This window comes from Cyprinus carpio, chromosome A15 (assembly GCF_018340385.1).
Source record: "Cyprinus carpio isolate SPL01 chromosome A15, ASM1834038v1, whole genome shotgun sequence".
NCBI lineage: Eukaryota > Metazoa > Chordata > Actinopteri > Cypriniformes > Cyprinidae > Cyprinus > Cyprinus carpio.
Genome location: NC_056586.1, coordinates 21,369,038 through 21,388,449, shown reverse-complemented (window position 1 = coordinate 21,388,449; position 19,412 = coordinate 21,369,038). Strand labels below are relative to the sequence as shown.

Sequence of the window (19,412 nt, the reverse complement as noted above, 5' to 3'; positions counted from 1 at the left end):
ACATATTTCAAATCCGCAACAAAATCTGAGGTGAACTGTCACATGAATGCTTTCTATAGCCCTATTCGCACGGGATTAGTATTATCTAGGGACCTTGTGTGATTTTGAAATTACCCTTCCACATCTGAATTTCGTGTGGTGCATTCGCACGGGATAAGCGAAGCATGTGATTTTACTCGAATTTACTGACTTATCTCCCGGATACCTGGATGTCAGGCTTCAAGAAGTCCCGTTCCTATGGTTCAATGGATTACAAAAAAATAAAGATATGTAGTTTCTTGAGCTTTCATTTATTTCACCACATTCACCGGGTTAAAATAATTATCTCAAGCGATTTATGCTTGATTTATTTGTAACACAAATGTTATTTTGTAACCTTAAAACCTTTTCAGCTTTTTCTCTTTCTGCAAATTGTATGGTGTAGCGATATGACAGCACCCAAAATACTATCAAACACTCCAACGCAGCTCCATTCTTCGCGAAAGATGGATAAAAAGGCACACAGGAAACAAAAACCTCGAAAAATTATATACGACCTGCCAAATCCAGGCCAAATCACAGAGATGTTGATTCGCACGGGACTAATATTATCACAGGACATCGGTGTTCGGTGAAAAATGGTAGGTCTTTTGCGGGGGAATTTTTACTTTATAAATTACAGACATGTCTGATTCGCACGGGATCACAGACAACCTCCGCAATTATAACAAATGACTGGAGGTCACCAGCTAATACTAATCCCGTGCGAATAGCGCTTATGATACTCAAATTGCGTTAAAAAGCATATTTTAGGTTGATCCAGCTAGCACGCATGTGCAGTCTCAAGCGTGTGTCATGATTCTATGGCAACCAGTGAGGGACTCAATGACTTTGATCGCCAAACCGCGCTTTACGTTTTCTCCCATTTTTATAATAATATAAATGAACCGTTTAATCTTAAAGTTTTAGTGGTCAGATTCAGACTCGACGCAGAGCACAGAGATGATTAGCAAATAAATAACGTCAGCGGCCATGGCACTGAACTAGCAATCGTTATTATAGTTCAAAAGGGGCAAACAGTCGAAGTTATTATGCGAGTTAACTCGAGTCAGGATGTACATGTGCACAAGTTGCATTTGTCATCCGTCACCGGGACATCAAGTGGACTTTTGAAGCTGAAATAATGAGTGGATTTAGCTTGGACTTGGAATAACGAGAGGAAATAACATGGATAACTTTCTTGTCGGAGGATTGTAATGCATCACAGGCAGTCAGGTAACAAGGTATAGAGAGACTACGGCTCCTTAAATTAGGTAAGACAAAAAGTTGTATTTTTTCGCAACAGGTTTATTGACTTGTAATAGCAATTTAAGGTGGAATATGTGACAATCGGGTCCAGTCGGTTCTGTGTCTTCCCGGCGGGTTCGGGTCCAGCTTTTAAATAGAAGACGGGTCCGGGTAGGCATTTCTCGGATCTACAGGGGTCCGGGTCCAGCTTTTGAAATAATAGACGGGTCCGGGTCAGTTCGGTGTAGTGCATTACAGGTCTCTTTCGGGTTCGGGCACAAATTTTTGTACCCGTGAAGACCTTTACTCTCCGGTTACAGCTATGCAAACTAAAGGAGGACACAGAGAAAAAAAGAAGATAACTTCTCCAGACAGCTGCAAGAAATGAGAGAACAGTTACAGAAAAACACAAAAGAAAACACACTTCACTACAATACAGCTCATACTACAGACAAATCAAACTACACAAACACAGAAAGCGTACCTACGACAAACACACAGACACCTGCAGCAACACAGGCCTCACCTACCCAACCTCCAGAACCTGATCCAGATGTTCTCCTCCTCATGGACTGTTATGGAAAGTTTGGTGGCCCCCTCAGAAACTCTTCCTACACCAAAAAGTCACTGCAAAGCGATGTAACAGGCCACGCCCACCAGATCATCAGAGACTTCATAGGACACCCCTCATGTATTATCATTCACACTGGGACCAACAACCTTCACTCCCTATGCAACAATACTGCTGATGCTGTGAGGAAAATGGCAGAAATCACCAGCAAAAGTTCCCAGAATCCTAAATAATAATCTCCATGCTTCTCCCAAGACACGACACACCACCACACATCATCAACAGCATCAATGCTGAAATTTCACATGGCAGTTCTGCGCTCCCCAGTGTACACCTGGCCCACCACCACCACATCGGCCTCCAACACCTGTATGATGGACTCCACCTACACAAAGACAGAGTGCGTATTTTTGCAAAGACCCTAAAGGATGCAGCCTTGGGCCACAGTCCAGCATCACCGAGATACTTGCTACCAGCTCCAGAATACCACCGGCCCATTCACTGCACCCAGCACCTCCACACCTGCAGCGAACTGAGCCAGATCAGAGAGATGCTGCAGACACTGTGCAACTAGCTCCTGAACAGATAAGAACAATATGTGCTAAGGTTGACAAAAAAATAAATAAATGCACTTAAAAAAAATGCACTGATGTAAATTGATTACCATATACTGTACATTCTCACAGACAGAAAGAAAATTTTCTTTCTGTCTTACAAAACAGGTTTATCTCTAATAATACTAATGCGTTCATTTCATGTAAGTTGTTGGAATATTCAGGGTCTTCATTCTTCAACTTTTGGTTCTAAAAGCACAGACCCAGAATTTCAGAAAAATATCAAAGATGCTGATATTATTATTCCCACCGAGACCTGGTGTAGAAATTATGCGCTTACCTACTGTCCCTCAGGCTACTATGAGATAACTCTGCCCTCAGTTAAATTAAGTACAGTGCATCGTGGACGAGACTCAGGAGGAATGCTGGTGTTGTACAGGGAGGATCTGGCATTTCTATTATTACATTTATAACATACTGTATATCTCTGTGCCATCTATATTCCCCCAGCAGAATCCCCTTACCATGACAAGGAATACCTGAACAAAATCCACACAGAGATCAGCCGTTTCCAGGCCCAGGGAAATGTGCTGCTGTGTGGAGACTTTAACGCAAGAACTGCATCTGAACCTGATAACATAGATCCAAAGGGCAATGAATATATCTTTGGCCAAAACTCCCTGAGTCTCACAAGAAATCTTCTACCGAGAAATAATCTTGACCAAACTGTAAATAAAAATGGTTCAGAGTTAGTGCACCTCTGCCGAGCTTAAGGCTTGTACATACTTAATGGCAGGATCAGAGGGGACTCTTTAGGGAGGTTCACGTGTTGTTCAGGTCTTGGAGCTAGTGTAGTTGACTATGCCATCACTGACATGGACCTCTCCTCCTACAGTGCATTCTGTCACGTTGCACAGGAGCAAGGAGACACAGGAGACACTGGATTTCTTGAACATGGAATTTTAATTCAAAGACATGGAATTCTGAGGAACTCAAAAGACATTTAACAGCCGATGAAGAAACTTAGAACATGGAACACTTTACATATGGGACTTGATGAGGGGAGGATCAGGAACACCTGGGACTCATGAAACATGGGAAACTCCTGAGACAAATTAACTGAATACATGGGGGACAGAAACTGGGACACAGAGAGAAGAACAAACACAAAACATGGAACAGAGTATGATACATTCACTGTCAAACAGCAAACTCCACTTTCTGACCATAACCAAACTAACATTTATATTAAAACAAATCACGCACCAGAACAAAACAAGCTGGAAACCTGCAAAATGTATCAGGTCCAGCGGAGATACAAATGGACTCCAGACAGCACAGAAAAAATCATCCAATTGGGTCACTTGAACCATGCAGTGTAAATGGGGCCATTGTCAGATCAGTCAGAAGAGCTGGGCTGAGTTTGGTGGTTCTAGCTTGAAAGCTGTAGGACAAGCTTCATCAATTATTTTTTGCAGAGGGCTGAATTCTGCCAGCAATACCGAGCCAAGGGCCACTGACCCTTTATATACACTCACCTAAAGGATTATTAGGAACACCTGTTCAATTTCTCATTAATGCAATTATCTAATCAACCAATCACATGGCAGCTGCTTCAATGCATTTAGGGGTGTGGTCCTGGTCAAGACAATCTCCTGAACTCCAAACTGAATGTCAGAATGGGAAAGAAAGGTGATTTAAGCAATTTTGAGCGTGGCATGGTTTTTGGTGCCAGACGGGCCGGTCTGAGTATTTCACAATCTGCTCAGTTACTGGGATTTTCACGCACAACCATTTCTAGGGTTTACAAAGAATGGTGTGAAAAGGGAAAAACATCCAGTATGCGGCAGTCCTGTGGGCGAAAAAATGCCTTGTTGATGCTATAGGTCAGAGGAGAATGGGCCGACTGATTCAAGCTGATAGAAGAGTAACTTTGACTGAAATAACCACTCGTTACAACCGAGGTATGCAGCAAAGCATTTGTGAAGCCACAACACGCACACAACCTTGAGGTGGATGGGCTACAACAGCAGAAAGACCCCACCGGGTATCTCCTCTACAAATAGGAAAAAGAGGCTACAGTTTGCACGAGCTCACCAAAATTGGACCGTTGAAGACTGGAAAAATGTTGCCTGGTCTAATGAGTCTCGATTTCTGTTGAGACATTCATTTGGTAGAGACAGAATTTGGCGTAAACAGAATGAGAACATGGATCCATCATGCCTTGTTACCACTGTGCAGGCTGGTGGTGGTGGTGTAATGGTGTGGGGGATGTTTTCTTGGCACACTTTAGGCCCCTTAGTGCCAATTGGGCATCGTTTAACTGCCACTGCCTACCTGAGCATTGTTTTCTGACCATGTCCATCCCTTTATGACCACCATGTACCCATCCTCTGATGGCTACTTCCAGCAGGATAATGCACCATGTCACAAACCTCGAATCATTTCAAGTTGGTTTCTTGAACATGACAATGAGTTCACTGTAATAAAATGGCCCCCACAGTCACCAGATCTCAACTCAATAGAGCATCTTTGGGATGTGGTGGAACGGGATCTTCGTGCCCTGGATGTGCATCCCACAAATCTCCATCAACTGCAAGATGCTATCCTATCAATATGGGCCAACATTTCTAAAGAATGCTTTCAGCACCTTGTTGAATCGCCACGTAGAATTAAGGCAGTTTTGAAGGCGAAAGGGGGTCAAACAAAGTATTAGTAAGGTGTTCCTAATAATCCTTTAGGTGAGTGTATATATATATATATATATATATATTAATATATATATATATATATATATTACAATTATTATATTGTTGCTTTTGTTAAAATAGTCACGAGATGGTCACAAGATAAATATTCAGATTTTTGCCCCCAGTAGTCTGTTTTATTTAAACAATTATGAACATTTTTGCATTTAGATAGAGAAGAGCTTTTCCTGTTGAATATTAAAAACAAAAAATCTGGATCTCTATGTCTGCAAATCAACTGTTCCTGCTCATCTCCAGACTGGATCTCTTCTCTCCAATTTCCCTAATTGCAGATTCAATTATTAGATTTGTCAGCATTAATATTTTTATACTTAGATTTTTTGGGGGGATCAAACTGTAACACTGTGTGTCCCAACCAGACGTAACACAACGATAATAAAAAGTATCTTTTCCATGTAGTTTTTGTCCTAACCACCCGCGACAGTGACTCTTGACAATAAGCGACACGGGATTCTATCTTTTAGAAATGTTTTTTTTTTTTATTTCTGCGAAATCACGGCAGGGACAACATACAAAATATGACAGCGATAATCTCAGGTAATGATTATGTGCTTTATTCAATGTTAAAAGTGTCTAATGTGAGTTTGAATATTATTCTGCATGATCTTTATAGCCATAGTGAAAGCAACAATAGATATTTTACCTATTTCAGCAGTTTACTGTGGGGGATTTGTCATGCTGTGTCGTATCCAGTGTAGACAGTTTCACTGATTATAATGGGTTCTGTTGTATTTTGTTGCGTCGCGCCGTGTCACTCGCGTCTGGTGTAGACACAATGTAAGTTAATGTCGCTTTCTGATGCTGCGTTTGAATTTTCATACCCCATTATTTGAAATTAGCACGGGCCAAACAGTTTTCTCTCACGGGCCAGATGTTGCCCGTGGGATGCCTACTGAGGAACCCTGCTCTAGGAGGAGTAGCGTTCAGAAATATAGTCTGAGAAGAATAATAGTAAAAAGCTTAAAGTTGGCATGAAACTTATCATTATTTCTCTACTGTGACGTCTATCCGAGTGAAACGGCATCTGAAATGAGAAGGAGGAACTTGATTTCATCCTTTGGGAATTTATTGGACAATTGGAAGTTGGGGTGTTTCTAGTCTTGCGTAGCCAGACCTTCAGATTGATGTCGGAAGGTCTTGAATCCATGGCAGCTTTCATTGGCCAAGGCCCACCCATGAGGCCGTTTGACCAACATGTCAAACAACCAATTACAGTTCGTTTTATTTCAGCGGCATGTTTCGGGGCGTGGAAATGTCGCCACAATAACAGAGCGGTGTGTACAACTCTCTGACGTATTTTAAAGATTCTGTGCCGCGAACTTAAAATATTTCACATATTTTTGAAAACCCAGTGTTTAGTTGATCCTGATAAGCGCTCGTCATCACAGTTGTAAACACGACGGTTTTCTTCTTTCATGACGGGGTTTGGTGGCACGTCATCTTTGTTTCCAGGTGGAACGTAAAGAAAGCGACACACGTCTCCCGGAAATCCTGTATAATTCAACCAATCTGATGATGACTGCGACACTCCTGAAGTGTTTTCACTTTTGTGTCCCATATGCATCAGACGTTTAGCCAACGGTCCGTAGGCGTGACATCTGAGGCTGAGACTAGGGCGTTGCTAACAAAATGGGGACAGATCTGAATGCCAGTTTTCAGTTAGTTATGAGGAGATTTCTCTACACTGGATTCACCGGCGACACCCTAGCATGAAGATATTTTTTATTTATTGAGGAAGACGAGAACGATCAACAGCACAAAACATACTTAACAGTGCGCGCGCGAGAGAGAGAGTGAGAGACTGCCTGAATGACTGAGCACGTCCTCCATCAGGTTAAGTCAAATTCATAAAACAAATAGTTTGCAATGTCCTGAGAGTAATGTTGTGGTAATATCCTTTCAATTTTTAAGGGTAGTGTACTCCCCCATGGCTTGCCTCAGCACCGGTCAGTGCATAAAAAAAAAAAAAAAAAAGAATTTTACATTTTGATTTTATGGTGATTTTAAGTTGCAGATAAGTAGGTTGGCTTATAAAATAACAGCGTTCTAGCGTTCTTTTGCGTTTCTGCTGATGGTTTATCCCTGTGTTTGTTTCTCAGGAGCAGTTCCAGTCAGGAACGCAGCTTTCGTCTTCTCCGGTGCGATGAACACATGGACCGGGTCAGTGACCGCTACAGTCGCCGTGACGACCGCGGATCTGACCGGATGGACTGGAACCGTTCTGCGGTCGGCAAGCGCAGCTTCAGCCGTGAAAAGGAGGAGAGGAGTCGGGAGCGAGAGCAGCGTCCCGCTGAGATGCTGTGGCGTGTTTCCAGCGTGACAGACGAGCGCGAGAGAGACCGAGAACGCGGTACAGTGAACAGAAACGGTAACAGCGTGTGCAGTACAGGGTCATTATGGTTATTTTGATTTTATTTTGTGTTTTGGTAAAATAAAATTTGGTAAAAATAATATGAAAAAAAATTGAATATATTTTTAGCTTTTAATTAACTCCTGCTTTTTCCTCACAAACCCCAGTTTTGCCAAAATCCAGACCTAAGTTTGTGTTATTATTATTGCAGTATTATTAATAGGGATGTGACGATTCACTTAACTCATGATTTGATTCACGATTTTGATTTCACGATTCAATTCGATTCATTTTTTTTTTAACAAAATGAGATTTAAGACAAATTATAAATTAAATGTGTCCTTTTATTATTGCTTGGACAAAATGCTGCTCGTTTCTTTGTGAAATTGAAATATAACACTATAATAATATACTAATATAGCACATATTATTGCTCTTTTGTTGGTTTTGATTGCTTCTGTTATCCTCATTTGTAATTTTGTTTGTTTTGATTGCTTCTGTTATTTTATTTTGTTCATTTGTTATGTATATAAGTGTATGTTGAAATTTTAAAACAAGCCCCAAATCTAATAAATAAGTAACACAAATTAAAAAAATCTCTTCATATAAACAAAATAAGGCTTTGTCTGTGCTCTTTCTGTTTAAAATTAGATGCAGGCAACCACTGCATTTCATTCATTATCCAATCAAAGATGCTGCATACATGCAACATGCGCCCGTTTTTAATCTAAATTAGTTCTTATAATTTCGAAATTTGAAGCAAAAACAGAATGATTTGACTTCAGTTTTGTGAAATTATACATAAATAAATATCTGCATGAAACAGAAACAGCGGACGAGCTGAACGAGACGCAGATTCACTCTCTGCCAGCAGGTGGAGCTTAAAGCATTTCCTTGGTTACCGCTGTAAACAAAGCACTTATGAACAGGTTCATTTGTGGTTTATTTTTTTGGTATTTGGACTTGTAACCCGAAGGTCACAGGTTCGAGTCTCGGTGCTGGCAGGAGTTGTAGGTGGTGGGGAGTGAATGAACAGCGCTCTCTTCCATCCTCAATACCCATGGCTGAAGTGCCCTTGAGCAAGGCACTGAACCCCCAGTTGCTCCCCGGGCGCTGGATATAGCTGCCCACTGCTTCGGGTGTGTGTTCACGGTGTGTTCACTTCTCACTGCTGTGTGTGTGCACTTAGATGGTTTAAATGCAGAGCACCAATTCCGAGTATGGGTTACCATACTTGACAAATGTCACGACTTTCACTTTCACTTTCAACACTGCAGAAGGTGGAGCTTAAAGCGTTTCCTTGGTTACCGCTGTAAACAAAGCAGTGCTGCACTTATGAACTTTAATATGCTTTATACAGAGGCAAGGTGAAAAGAAAAAATTCAGTCTAAACTTTTCTAAAGACAGTAAGTTCCTCTCAGACATGCATTCATATAAACTCTACCCCTAATTAAATCGCAATTTGTTTAGAATCTCCACCGATTTGAATCGATTGTCAACTGGCTCTCGGTTAATCGTCACATCCCTAATTATTAATATTATTTATTAGTATTAATATTCCATTAGTTTTTATTACTTATTATTTTAATTATTATTATTTAGTTTTTTTATTTATTTTCATTTTAATTATACATTATTATTATTATTTTAAATATTATTTTTTAATATTTTAAAAAATAAAAATTTTGTTTTGTTTTGTTTTTATTATACAATTTGAGAAACTCTGCAAAATTTAAGCCATTCATATTATTTTATTGCAATATTAATATTATTATTTATTAATTTTACCATTAAAATTGCAACATTAGTTATTATTATTATTACAGTATTAGTATTAGAAGTTTCTGTCATTGCAATATAATTGACTTCAGAATTACTTATACATTTACATTTAGTCAATTAGTAGATGCTTTTATCCAAAGCGACTTACGACTTATTCCTGTTTTTACGTCACGCAGGTGGAACAAACACACACTGATGAGATCTTTGACAGGTTTTGTTGTATTTGTGTTTAAGCAGCGAAGAGAGAAACTGTTCCCACTCCTCCACCTGCTTCCTCCAAACCTGCGCTGACGGAGGAGGAGCTGGAGAAGAAATCCACTGCCATCATCGAGGAGTATCTGCACATCAATGACATGAAGGGTACTCACACACACACACACACACACCCACCCCTGTGTGGTCTGTCTGTAACGTGTGTTGCTCCTCCGCTCCTGCAGGAGGCGCTGCAGTGCGTCGGTGAGCTGAGCTGCTCGTCTCTGTCTGTGTTCGTTCGGACGGGAATCGAGTCGACGCTGGAGCGCAGCACCATCGCTAGAGAACACATGGGTTTACTGTTTCACCAGCTCCTCAAAACACACACACTGTCCACACAACAGTACTACAAAGGGTGAGACACGTCTTCATAGTGTGTGTGTGTGTGTGTGTGTGTGTGTGTGTGTGTGTGTGTGTGTGTGTGTGTGTGTGTGAGTGTGTGTGTGTGTGTGTGTTTGAATATGTCTATGTAGTTTCTATTAACTTTTGTTTTCTGTCATTTTTATGTATTTATTTTATTTATCATTGATTGATACATTTTAGTTTTTGTTGATATTTTGAATGGTATTTTTCTGTTTTTTTTTAGTTTTTTTTTTTTTTTGTGTTTGTTTTTTTTTTTTTTTATATTTTGTTGTTATTTTTTTTTAATTTGAGTTCATTGTTTTATTATTATTTTATTACTTCATGTTAATAAAATAAGTTTTTTTTTTAATTTTTTTTTTGTTTTTTTATTACTTCATGTTAATAAAATAAGTTTTAAAAAAATATTATTGTTTTATTATTATTTTATTAGTTCATGTTAATAAAATTAGTTTTTTAAAAATATTTTTTGTGTTGTGAATGTTTTTTTTTTTTGTTTTGTTTTTTATTTTTTTTTTAATGATTTTTTTTTTTTATTTTTTTTTTTATAATGTTTTTTTTCATTTAACATTTATTTCAAGTAACAATAATGTTTGTTTTTATATATATATATGTCTATGTAGTGTTTTTTTTCTACATTAACTTTATTTTAGTTTTGGTTATTTTAGTACTTCAAAAACAAAAATGTTGCCTCGTAAAAAAGCTAAAATAATATTTTTTCATTTCAAGTAATGAAAATGTTTTTTTTTTTAATGGTTTAATATATGTATAAGTGGGACAGGCTTTTGATTTTTTTTTTTGTGGTTTTGTTTTTTGTGTTGCTAAATAAACTAAATATACATTTTTATTATTATTATTACATTTTAAAATGATTTAAATTTTAATTTTAGAAGTTTTAGAAATTATATTTTTATTTTATTTGTCCATTTTTTTGTTTTATTTGACCTTTTTTTTTCTATTTTTCATTTCATATTTATTTTAAGAAATATTTTTATGGTTATATATTTTTATTTTAGAAGTTTTAGAAATCTTTTCTATTTTATTTGTCCTTTGTATAATTTTTTTTATTTGTCACGTTTTTTATTTAATTTCACTTTTGTTTTTAGAAAAACATTTTTTATAGTTATATATTTTTTATTATTATTATAGAAGTTTTAGAAATGTTATTATTATTGTATTGGTCCTTTTTATTGAGTTGTGTGTGTGATGTATGTATATAAAGTGCAGTGTAATGAATGTGATGCTGATGCGGGCGCAGGCTGCTGGAGGTGCTGGAGGTTGCGGAGGACATGGAGATAGATATTCCTCACATCTGGCTCTATCTGGCTGAGCTCATCTGTCCCATGCTGCAGGAGGGAGGGATTCCCATGGGGCCGCTCTTCAGGTGAAGCCACACAGAAATCAGTCAGTAAATGACACTGACAGTAAGATATAAGGAGCTTCGGTTGAGCGTCTGACCTCTGACCTCTTCACAGGGAGGTGTCTAAACCACTGGTGCCTCTTGGGAAGGCTGGAGTTCTGCTGGTGGAAATCCTCAGGCTGCTCTGTAAAGCAATGGTAAGACGCTTGTGTGAATTTAAGATTAGATTATAATAGCTTAGGAATCTTTACATTGAACCAATTGTGCCTCATATACACACAAACACACAAAACTAGATCGTCTGTGATTTAATTAAATTAATAAATGCACTTCTGTGAGAGTGAAGCGTCTGCTCTGAGTCACTTATATTGTTAATTTCATAATGCAGCGTGCACGTAATATTTTTTATTTTGTTTTATATTGTGTTAGTTATTATTGTTGTTAATAATGTATATTATATTGTTTTTTATTATTTTATATTAAGTTTTTTTTTTTAATTTGAATTGATGTTTTTTTTTTAATATATACATTTATATACATGAATATTTCTTATTTTGTGTATTAATTTTACTTGGTAATAATAACCATAGTAATAATAATATTTCTTACATTATTATTAATATTATATATAATATTATCTTATTTCATATTGATATAATACTAACAAACCTGGAGTTTTTTTATTGTAATTTAAATTGCAGTCACATTCTTTATCAGAAACATTGGGATTGTTTTTTTTCTTTTTTCCCCAAATAATTTAATCCTGGTCTCCGTGTCCCAAATTGCTTGCTCATTCACTACAAAGTGATCGACACTGAGGGAACTAATTCCAATGCTCATTTAAATACCTGTTGTACACTATGAAGTGCACTGTGGGTACAGAAGAGTGAACTACATAGAGAATGAGTGACACAGCACATAGTGCACTGTATACTCCAGCTGCTGTTCTGAAAGAAGTCCTGAAACTGAACTGTTTCCTGTTTCCTGTCTCAGAGTCATAAGAAGGTGGGAGCGATGTGGAGAGACGCGGCGCTGAGCTGGAAAGACTTCCTGCCCGAAGACAAGGACGCCAATAAGTTTGTCACCGAAGAGGTTTGTGATGAATTCAGTCGTAAAAGCTGCAGAGTGATCAACGGCTGCATTCTTACATTATGATGTTAAACTGTGTGATTGATAGTGTGTGTGTGTGTGTGTGTGTGTGTGTGTGTGTGTGTGTGTGTGTGTGTGTGTGTGTGTGTGCAGGGAGTGGAGTTCACACTGGGTGAGGAGTGTGTGAGGAAGAGCAGTAAAGTGACTCTGAGTCCAGAAGACATTTCTAGAGAGCTGGAGCGACTCCTGCAGGAGAAAGCAGACAACCAGAGGATCTTTGACTGGGTGGAGGTACACTGTGTGTGTGTGTGTGTGTGTGTGTGTTTCCAATGCTTTTACATTCATTTGCAAAACACTTGCTTTCTTGTATGAAAGTTTCTCAGGGAAGTGCAAAGTTATGGAGATGGAAAGAAATATGAGCTGGGAAAAAGGCAATATTTTAATCACTCACAAACATTTCTGTTCCCCCAAGACAATTTTGCACAAGAATTGAAAGTTTTGTGAGGGAAAGGACACACATTTATTTATTTTTTTATTTATTTTATTTTTTGTTTTGTTTTTATTTGTAAATGCAAAAGTTCTGGTGACTGCAAAAAAACACATATACCGGGAGGAAAAATTAAATTTTCATTCGCTCAGAAATGTTTGCATGTTTGCACGAGAATGGAACGTTCTCCAGAGAAACAACATTTTTGAGTTCCACCGAGAAGTTTCTTGGGGAAAAAAGCTCTGGTGATGGGCAAAAAAAAATTAGCTGGGAAAAAAGTTGTTTTAATGTGTTTGCATTCAGTCCTAAAAACTTTGGCTTGCCCCTGAGAAACTTTGAGCAAATGTAGAGATTCTTGGGAAAAGCGCAAAAGTTGATGTATAATAGCTGTTCTCTCCAGCTGTTGGTTTGACCTCAGTGACCTTTGACCTCTCTCTCTCTCTGCAGGCCAATCTGGACGAGCAGCAAACATCATCGGACACATTTGTCCGGCTGCTGATGACTGCTGTCTGTCAGTCTGCCATCATCCGTGAGTCTCTTCATCCTCCTCTAATCACATCATTCAGCTCGAGTCTATACATCAGGATCTGATTGACTGTTAACTGAAATAAAATGTGAAAAAAAGCAGCAACCGTTCTAGTTTTCATGTAGTTTAACTTGATGTACTAAAAAAACTGAAACTAAAATAACAGTTGATTTAAAAAATAAATAAATTTGACATTAAAATAAAAACACAAGAAAAGTATTGGAACTTTACCTAAAATTAAATTGAAAACATTGAACAAGCTTAATAATGTTTATAATAATATAATAATAAATTTTTAATTATTTATTAAGATTGTATTTTAATATTATAATAAATAATTAACTGTAGTTATGTAGTTATAATAATAACTGGGGAAATACAGGGGGTTTGTAAGCCGTTTAAAATTTTATATATGTATGTGTATGTGTGTATATATATATATATATATATATATATATATATATATATATATATATACATATATATATATATATATATGTGTGTGTGTCTATGTATATATATATATGTATATATATATAATCTTATAATTAATTGTAAAATTAATATTTTTTTAATCAACTGTGGTTCTTGATGGAACTGCAGGAGGTTTGTAAGTTGTTTAAAAATTAATTAATGTAATAATTATTTATAATGAATATATATAAATATTAAAATTAATAATTGTAAATTTAAAAAATAATTTAAAAATAACTGGGGGATCTTGAGGAAACTGCAGGGGGTTTGTAAATTGTTGAAAAGGTAATTAATGTAATACTTATTTGTATTTAGTATAATTAATAATTAATTAAACTGTACAATTAAAATATTTAGATAAATAAATACGCTCACTCTCACCCTCCCAGCTATCTGCTATGGTTTCATCTTCGCTTCCTTCCCTTAAACTGTTAGCATCTTTTGATACTAACAGTGCTACTGATACTTTCTGCTCCACTCTTACATCTTGTTTAGACACTGTCTGCCCCTTGTCTTCCAGGCCAGCCTGTACCACCCCTTCAGCCCCTTGGTTATCTGATGTTCTACGCGAACACCGTTCTAAGCTTAGAGCTGCTGATTGGGTGTGGCACAAATCCAAAAATACTACTGACCTTAATGTGTATCAGTCACTCCTCTCTTCCTTCTCTGCTTATGTCTCCACTGCTAAAAGGACATACTACCATAACAAAATTAACAATTCGTCTAACTCTCGCATGCTTTTTAAAACATTTTCCTCGCTCCTTTATCCTCCTCCTCCGCCTCCTGCATCTACTCTAATAGCTGACGACTTTGCCACGTTTTTCATTAATAAAATTAAAAACATCAGTGCACAATTTTCCACACCACAATCCATCAAGCACATTTCACCAGCAAACATGCACTCATTTACATCCTTCTCTTCACTCTCTGAGGCAGAAGTCTCCAAACTCATCCTTTCTAATCATCCTACTACTTGTCCGCTTGATCCTATTCCATCTCATCTCCTTCAAGCCATTTTTCCTGCAGTTGTACCTGCACTCACTCACATCATTAACATATCCCTCAATACTGGTGTTTTCCCCTCATCATATAGACAGTCTCGTATAACTCCACTACTTATACACCCACCCTCAACCCATCTCTTTTAGAGAACTACAGACCAGTTTTCCCTTCTTCCTTTCATTGCAAAAAACACTTGAACGAGCTGTGTTCAACCAAGTCTCTGTCTTTCTCACACAGAACAACCTCCTTGACAGCAACCAATCTGGCTTCAGAAGTGGACATTCAACTGAGACTGCCTTGCTCTCAGTTGTTGAAGCCCTAAGACTGGCAAGAGCGGAATCCAAATCTTCAATACTTATCTTGCTTGATCTGTCTGCTGCTTTTGACACTGTTAACCACCAGATCCTCCTGTCAACCCTACTGACAAAGGGCATCTCAGGAACCGCACTCCAGTGGTTTGAGTCTTACATATCAGATAGGTCCTTCAAAGTATCTTGGAGAGGTGAGGTGTCCAAGTCGCAACATCTAACTACTGGGGTGCCTCAGGGCTCAGTTCTTGGACCACTTCTCTTCTCTGTCTACATGGCATCATTAGGTTCTGTCATTCAGAAACATGGCTTTTCATACCATTGTTATGATGATGACACTCAACTCTACCTCTCATCCTGATGATACTTCGGTAGCTGCTCGCATCTCAGCTTGTCTAACAGACATTTCTTGCTGGATGAAGGACCATCACCTTCAGCTCAACCTTGCCAAGACAGAACTGCTTGTGGTTCCAGCAAACCCATCGTTTCATCACAGTTTCACCATCCAGTTAGGCACATCAACCATAACTCCTTCAAAAACAGCCAGAAACCTTGGAGTTATGATTGATGATCAGCTAACTTTCTCATACACCAATGCTAAAACTGTCCGGTCCTGCAGATTTGCTTTATTCAACATTAAGAAGATCAGGCCCTTTCTTTTGGAACATACTGCACAACTTCTTGTTCAAGCTCTTCTTCTGTCCAGGCTGGACTATTGCAACGCTCTCTTGGCAGGTCTTCCAGCCAGTTCTATCAAGCCTTTACAATTAATGGGGAAGTCGTGGCCTAATGGTTAGAGAGTTGGACTCGTAATCCAAAGGTTGCGAGTTTGAGTCTCTGGGCGGCAGGAGTTGTAGGTGGTGGAGTGTATGTACAGCGCTCTCTTCACCCTCAATACCATGACTGAGGTGCCCTTGAGCAAGGCACCGAACCCCCAACTGCTCCCAGGCGCCGCAGCATAAATGGCTGCCCACTGCTCCGGGTGTGTGTTCACGGTGTGTGTGTGTTCACTGCTGTGTGTGTGCACTTTGGATGAGTTAAATGCAGAGCACGAATTCTGAGTATGGGTTACCATACTTGGCTGTCACGTCACTCACTCACTCACTTAATCCAGAACACTGCAGCAAGATTAATTTTTAATGAGCCGAAAAGAATGCACGTCACACCTCTGTTTATCAGTCTGCACTGGCTACCAATAGCTGCTCACATAAAATTCAAGGCATTGATGTTTGCATACAAAACCACCACTGGCTCGACTTATGTGCCCTCTAGAAGCTTGCGTTCTGCAAGTGAACGTCGCTTGATTGTTCATCCCAAAGAAGCACAAAGTCACTTTTACGGACTTTTAAATTAAATGTTCCCTCCTGGTGGAATGAGCTTCCCAACTCAATCCGAGGAGCTGAGTCCTTAGCCATCTTCAAGAATCGGCTTAAAACACATCTCTTCCATCTTTATTTGACCCTCTAACTTTTGCACTCACTATTCTAATTCTGTTCTTAAAAAAAATTAAAATAATCTAACTAGTTTTCTAATCTTTTTGTATTCTATCTGTTTTCTTTTCATTTATTATACAATTAACAAAAGCAAAAAAAGACCTCTAACACTAGCTATTTTTCTATTCTATCTGTTTTCTTTTTATTTATTATATTATTTAAAAGCCCTTGCTACGTGTACTGTGTTTAAGCTAACTGAGACTTGTTATAGCACTTATATATCATTGCTCTTTTGTTGATTTTGATTGCTTCCATTGTCCTCATTTGTAAGTTGCTTTGGATAAAAGCGTCTTCTAAATGACTAAATGTAAATGTAATGTAAATGTAAATATTATAATAATATAAATAAATAAAAAACAAAATTAAAACACTTATTTAAAAAGATACAATAAATGTTTGTTCACCTGCATGTCATGTGACGACTGATATTAGAGAACCCTGAACATACAAATGTGTTCAGTATCAGCAGACTAAAAGTGAACTGACTCGCAAGCCCTGCATCAGCAGAAGAGAGATGTTTTCTGTATAATAATGTAAAAAAGTAAAAGTCATGTTGGCTTTAATGTTGTTTGCTTCCTGTGATTGTCAAGGTGAGAATCCATATAAAGTAGACACTGCAGAAATGACCCAGAGGGCCAAGCTGCTGCAGCGCTACATTAACAACGAGCAGAAGGAGCTGCAGGCGCTCTACGCCTTACAGAGTCTGATGATGCAGCTGGAGCAGCCGCCGAGTGAGTGTGTGAGTGTGTGTGTGTGTGTGTGTGTGTGTGTGAGTGTGAGAGGGAGAGAGAGAGTGTGTGTGTGTGTGTGTGTGAGTGAGAGAGAGAGTGTGTGTGTGTGTGTGTGTGTGTGTGTGTGTGTGTGTGTGTGTGTGAGAGAGAGAGTGTGCGTGTGTGAGTGTGTGTGTGTGTGTGTGAGAGAGGGAGTGTGAGTGTGTGTGAGTGTGTGTGAGAGTGTGTGTGTGTGTGAGTGAGAGAGAGAGAGAGAGTGTGTGTGTGTGAGTGAGTGTGTGTGTGTTTGAGTGAGAGAGTGTTTATGAGTGTGTGTGTGAGTGAGTGTGTGTGTGTGAGAGAGGGATGTAAGAAAGAGAGAGTGTGTGTGTGTGTGTGTGTGTGTGTGTGTGTGTGTGTGTGTGAGAGAGAGTGTGCGTGAGTGAGTGAGTGAGTGAGTGAGTGTGTCTGTGTGTGTGAGAGAGAGAGTGTGTGTGTGCGTGTGTGTGTGTGTGTGTGTGCGTGTGTGTGTGTGTGGGTGCGTGTGTGTGTGTGTGCAGCCGTGCTCCTGATTGTCAGTGTCGGCTCTCTTGTCTGTGTGATGTGTGCGCATGTTCTTTGATGTCTTATGCGTGACGAGGACGTCATCAAAGAGGGGGGCTTTGTGTGTGGGAGTCCAGCAAAGATCCCTCCCGAGCACAAGGCAAGGGCTCTGGCCCTCAAATCTGCAGATCTTCGCCGCATCACCTTTGATGCGCTTATAACGACGAGGACGTCATCAAACAGCTAGAGCTTTTATCACACCCACTGCCAGCAATTGACGATGAGGACCGAGCAACTATAGGGAAGGGCGTAAAAAAGAAAGAAAGAATGAAAGCATTTTGGAGATTTTCAACATCTGGCTTTTTGTTTTGCCTTACCGTTTGCGACGAGATAAGACAGCAGCTAGAGCTTAGTAAACTGAAACCAAATAAAGTATTTAGAGGATAAACAAGCCTTTTATATATATCTGCTCGGTTTAGAGAGAAAAAAGGCCGCCCACTGAAGAGATGAAATATATTTTGGAGAAAAAAGAAAGATTAGCATTGCTACTTCCTGTTTCCTGCCGCCATGGAGAGGGACGTCGATGGCTTCTTAGATTTTTTTTTTTTCTTCCGAAACAGAATATATCGGTTTATATTCGTCGGCGCTGATGTGGTTTTGCGTGGAGCGGCTGATCGTGTGTGTGTTGCTGTAATGAGGAGGATTGGATTGTTTTTTTTTTTCTTTTTTTTTTTTTTTTTTTTTTGTTGTTTCTTGGATTTGGATTTTTGTTTTTAGTTGTCGCTCTTTTTTTTCTGATTTTTTAATGACAGAAAACAAATAAAAATGCACATCGCCCCTTTCAGAGCTGCGGTTTTCTGGTGTTTGGTTGCAGCTCTGTGCGATGAACTAGAGATGTTAAACTTTGACCTTTTTGCTGCTGCTGCTGCTGCCGAGACGCTTCTGCCGGCCCGAGCTGACGTACGGTTCACATCAACACTTCACGGAGAAGTAAAGAGGGTGACGAGGAGCGCTTGTGGATGTGCTCTTTTGCACCTGTTGTGAACTTTACAAAACAAATCATTATAACTACTTGAAAAATATATATATAGAAATAAGTTTAAAAGAAAAAAAAAAAAAAAAGCTGGAGAATGAGAGAGTACGAATACTACATGCCTTTCAGCTCCCTCGAGAGCGACCTGTAAATACATGTTTGTTGTTTGTTTTTTTTTTTTTTGTTTTTTTTCGTTTTTTAATAATAATAAAAATGCTAAATTTAATGCCATGTATAATTTTTTATTTTATTTTTTTTTGTATTTATTTTTTCCTTTTTTGCGGTTTAACCACCTGGCTTGTATAATTATCCTCCTCTAGTTATTGATTATAGTTTAATTAAATTATGTAAATATTTCTCTTTTTTTTTTTTTTTTTTTTTTTTTGCTTTAAGTATTTAATTAAGAAAAATCATGCCTCTTTTCACATTTGAAACTGGAAAAAGATAATAAAGAACATTGCAATGAAAAAATGACAAAAATGTG

The 19,412-nt window shown here is 38.4% G+C and overlaps 1 protein-coding gene across 1 annotated transcript in view; it reads left to right on the top strand.

Annotated features, from left to right (window-relative positions):
- The window catches only part of LOC109056509 (eukaryotic translation initiation factor 4 gamma 1-like), a 45,935-nt gene extending 26,996 nt beyond the window's left edge, over positions 1-18,939 (top strand). Inside the window, exons 16-25 of the mRNA XM_042771713.1 lie at positions 7,259-7,509; positions 9,529-9,651; positions 9,730-9,898; positions 11,162-11,287; positions 11,379-11,460; positions 12,257-12,355; positions 12,506-12,643; positions 13,287-13,368; positions 17,233-17,416; positions 18,741-18,939. Coding sequence (XP_042627647.1) covers positions 7,259-7,509; positions 9,529-9,651; positions 9,730-9,898; positions 11,162-11,287; positions 11,379-11,460; positions 12,257-12,355; positions 12,506-12,643; positions 13,287-13,368; positions 17,233-17,416; positions 18,741-18,939 — 1,453 coding nt within the window. The remainder of the gene's footprint in view (positions 1-7,258; positions 7,510-9,528; positions 9,652-9,729; positions 9,899-11,161; positions 11,288-11,378; positions 11,461-12,256; positions 12,356-12,505; positions 12,644-13,286; positions 13,369-17,232; positions 17,417-18,740) is intronic.
- The last annotated feature ends 473 nt before the right edge of the window (positions 18,940-19,412 follow it).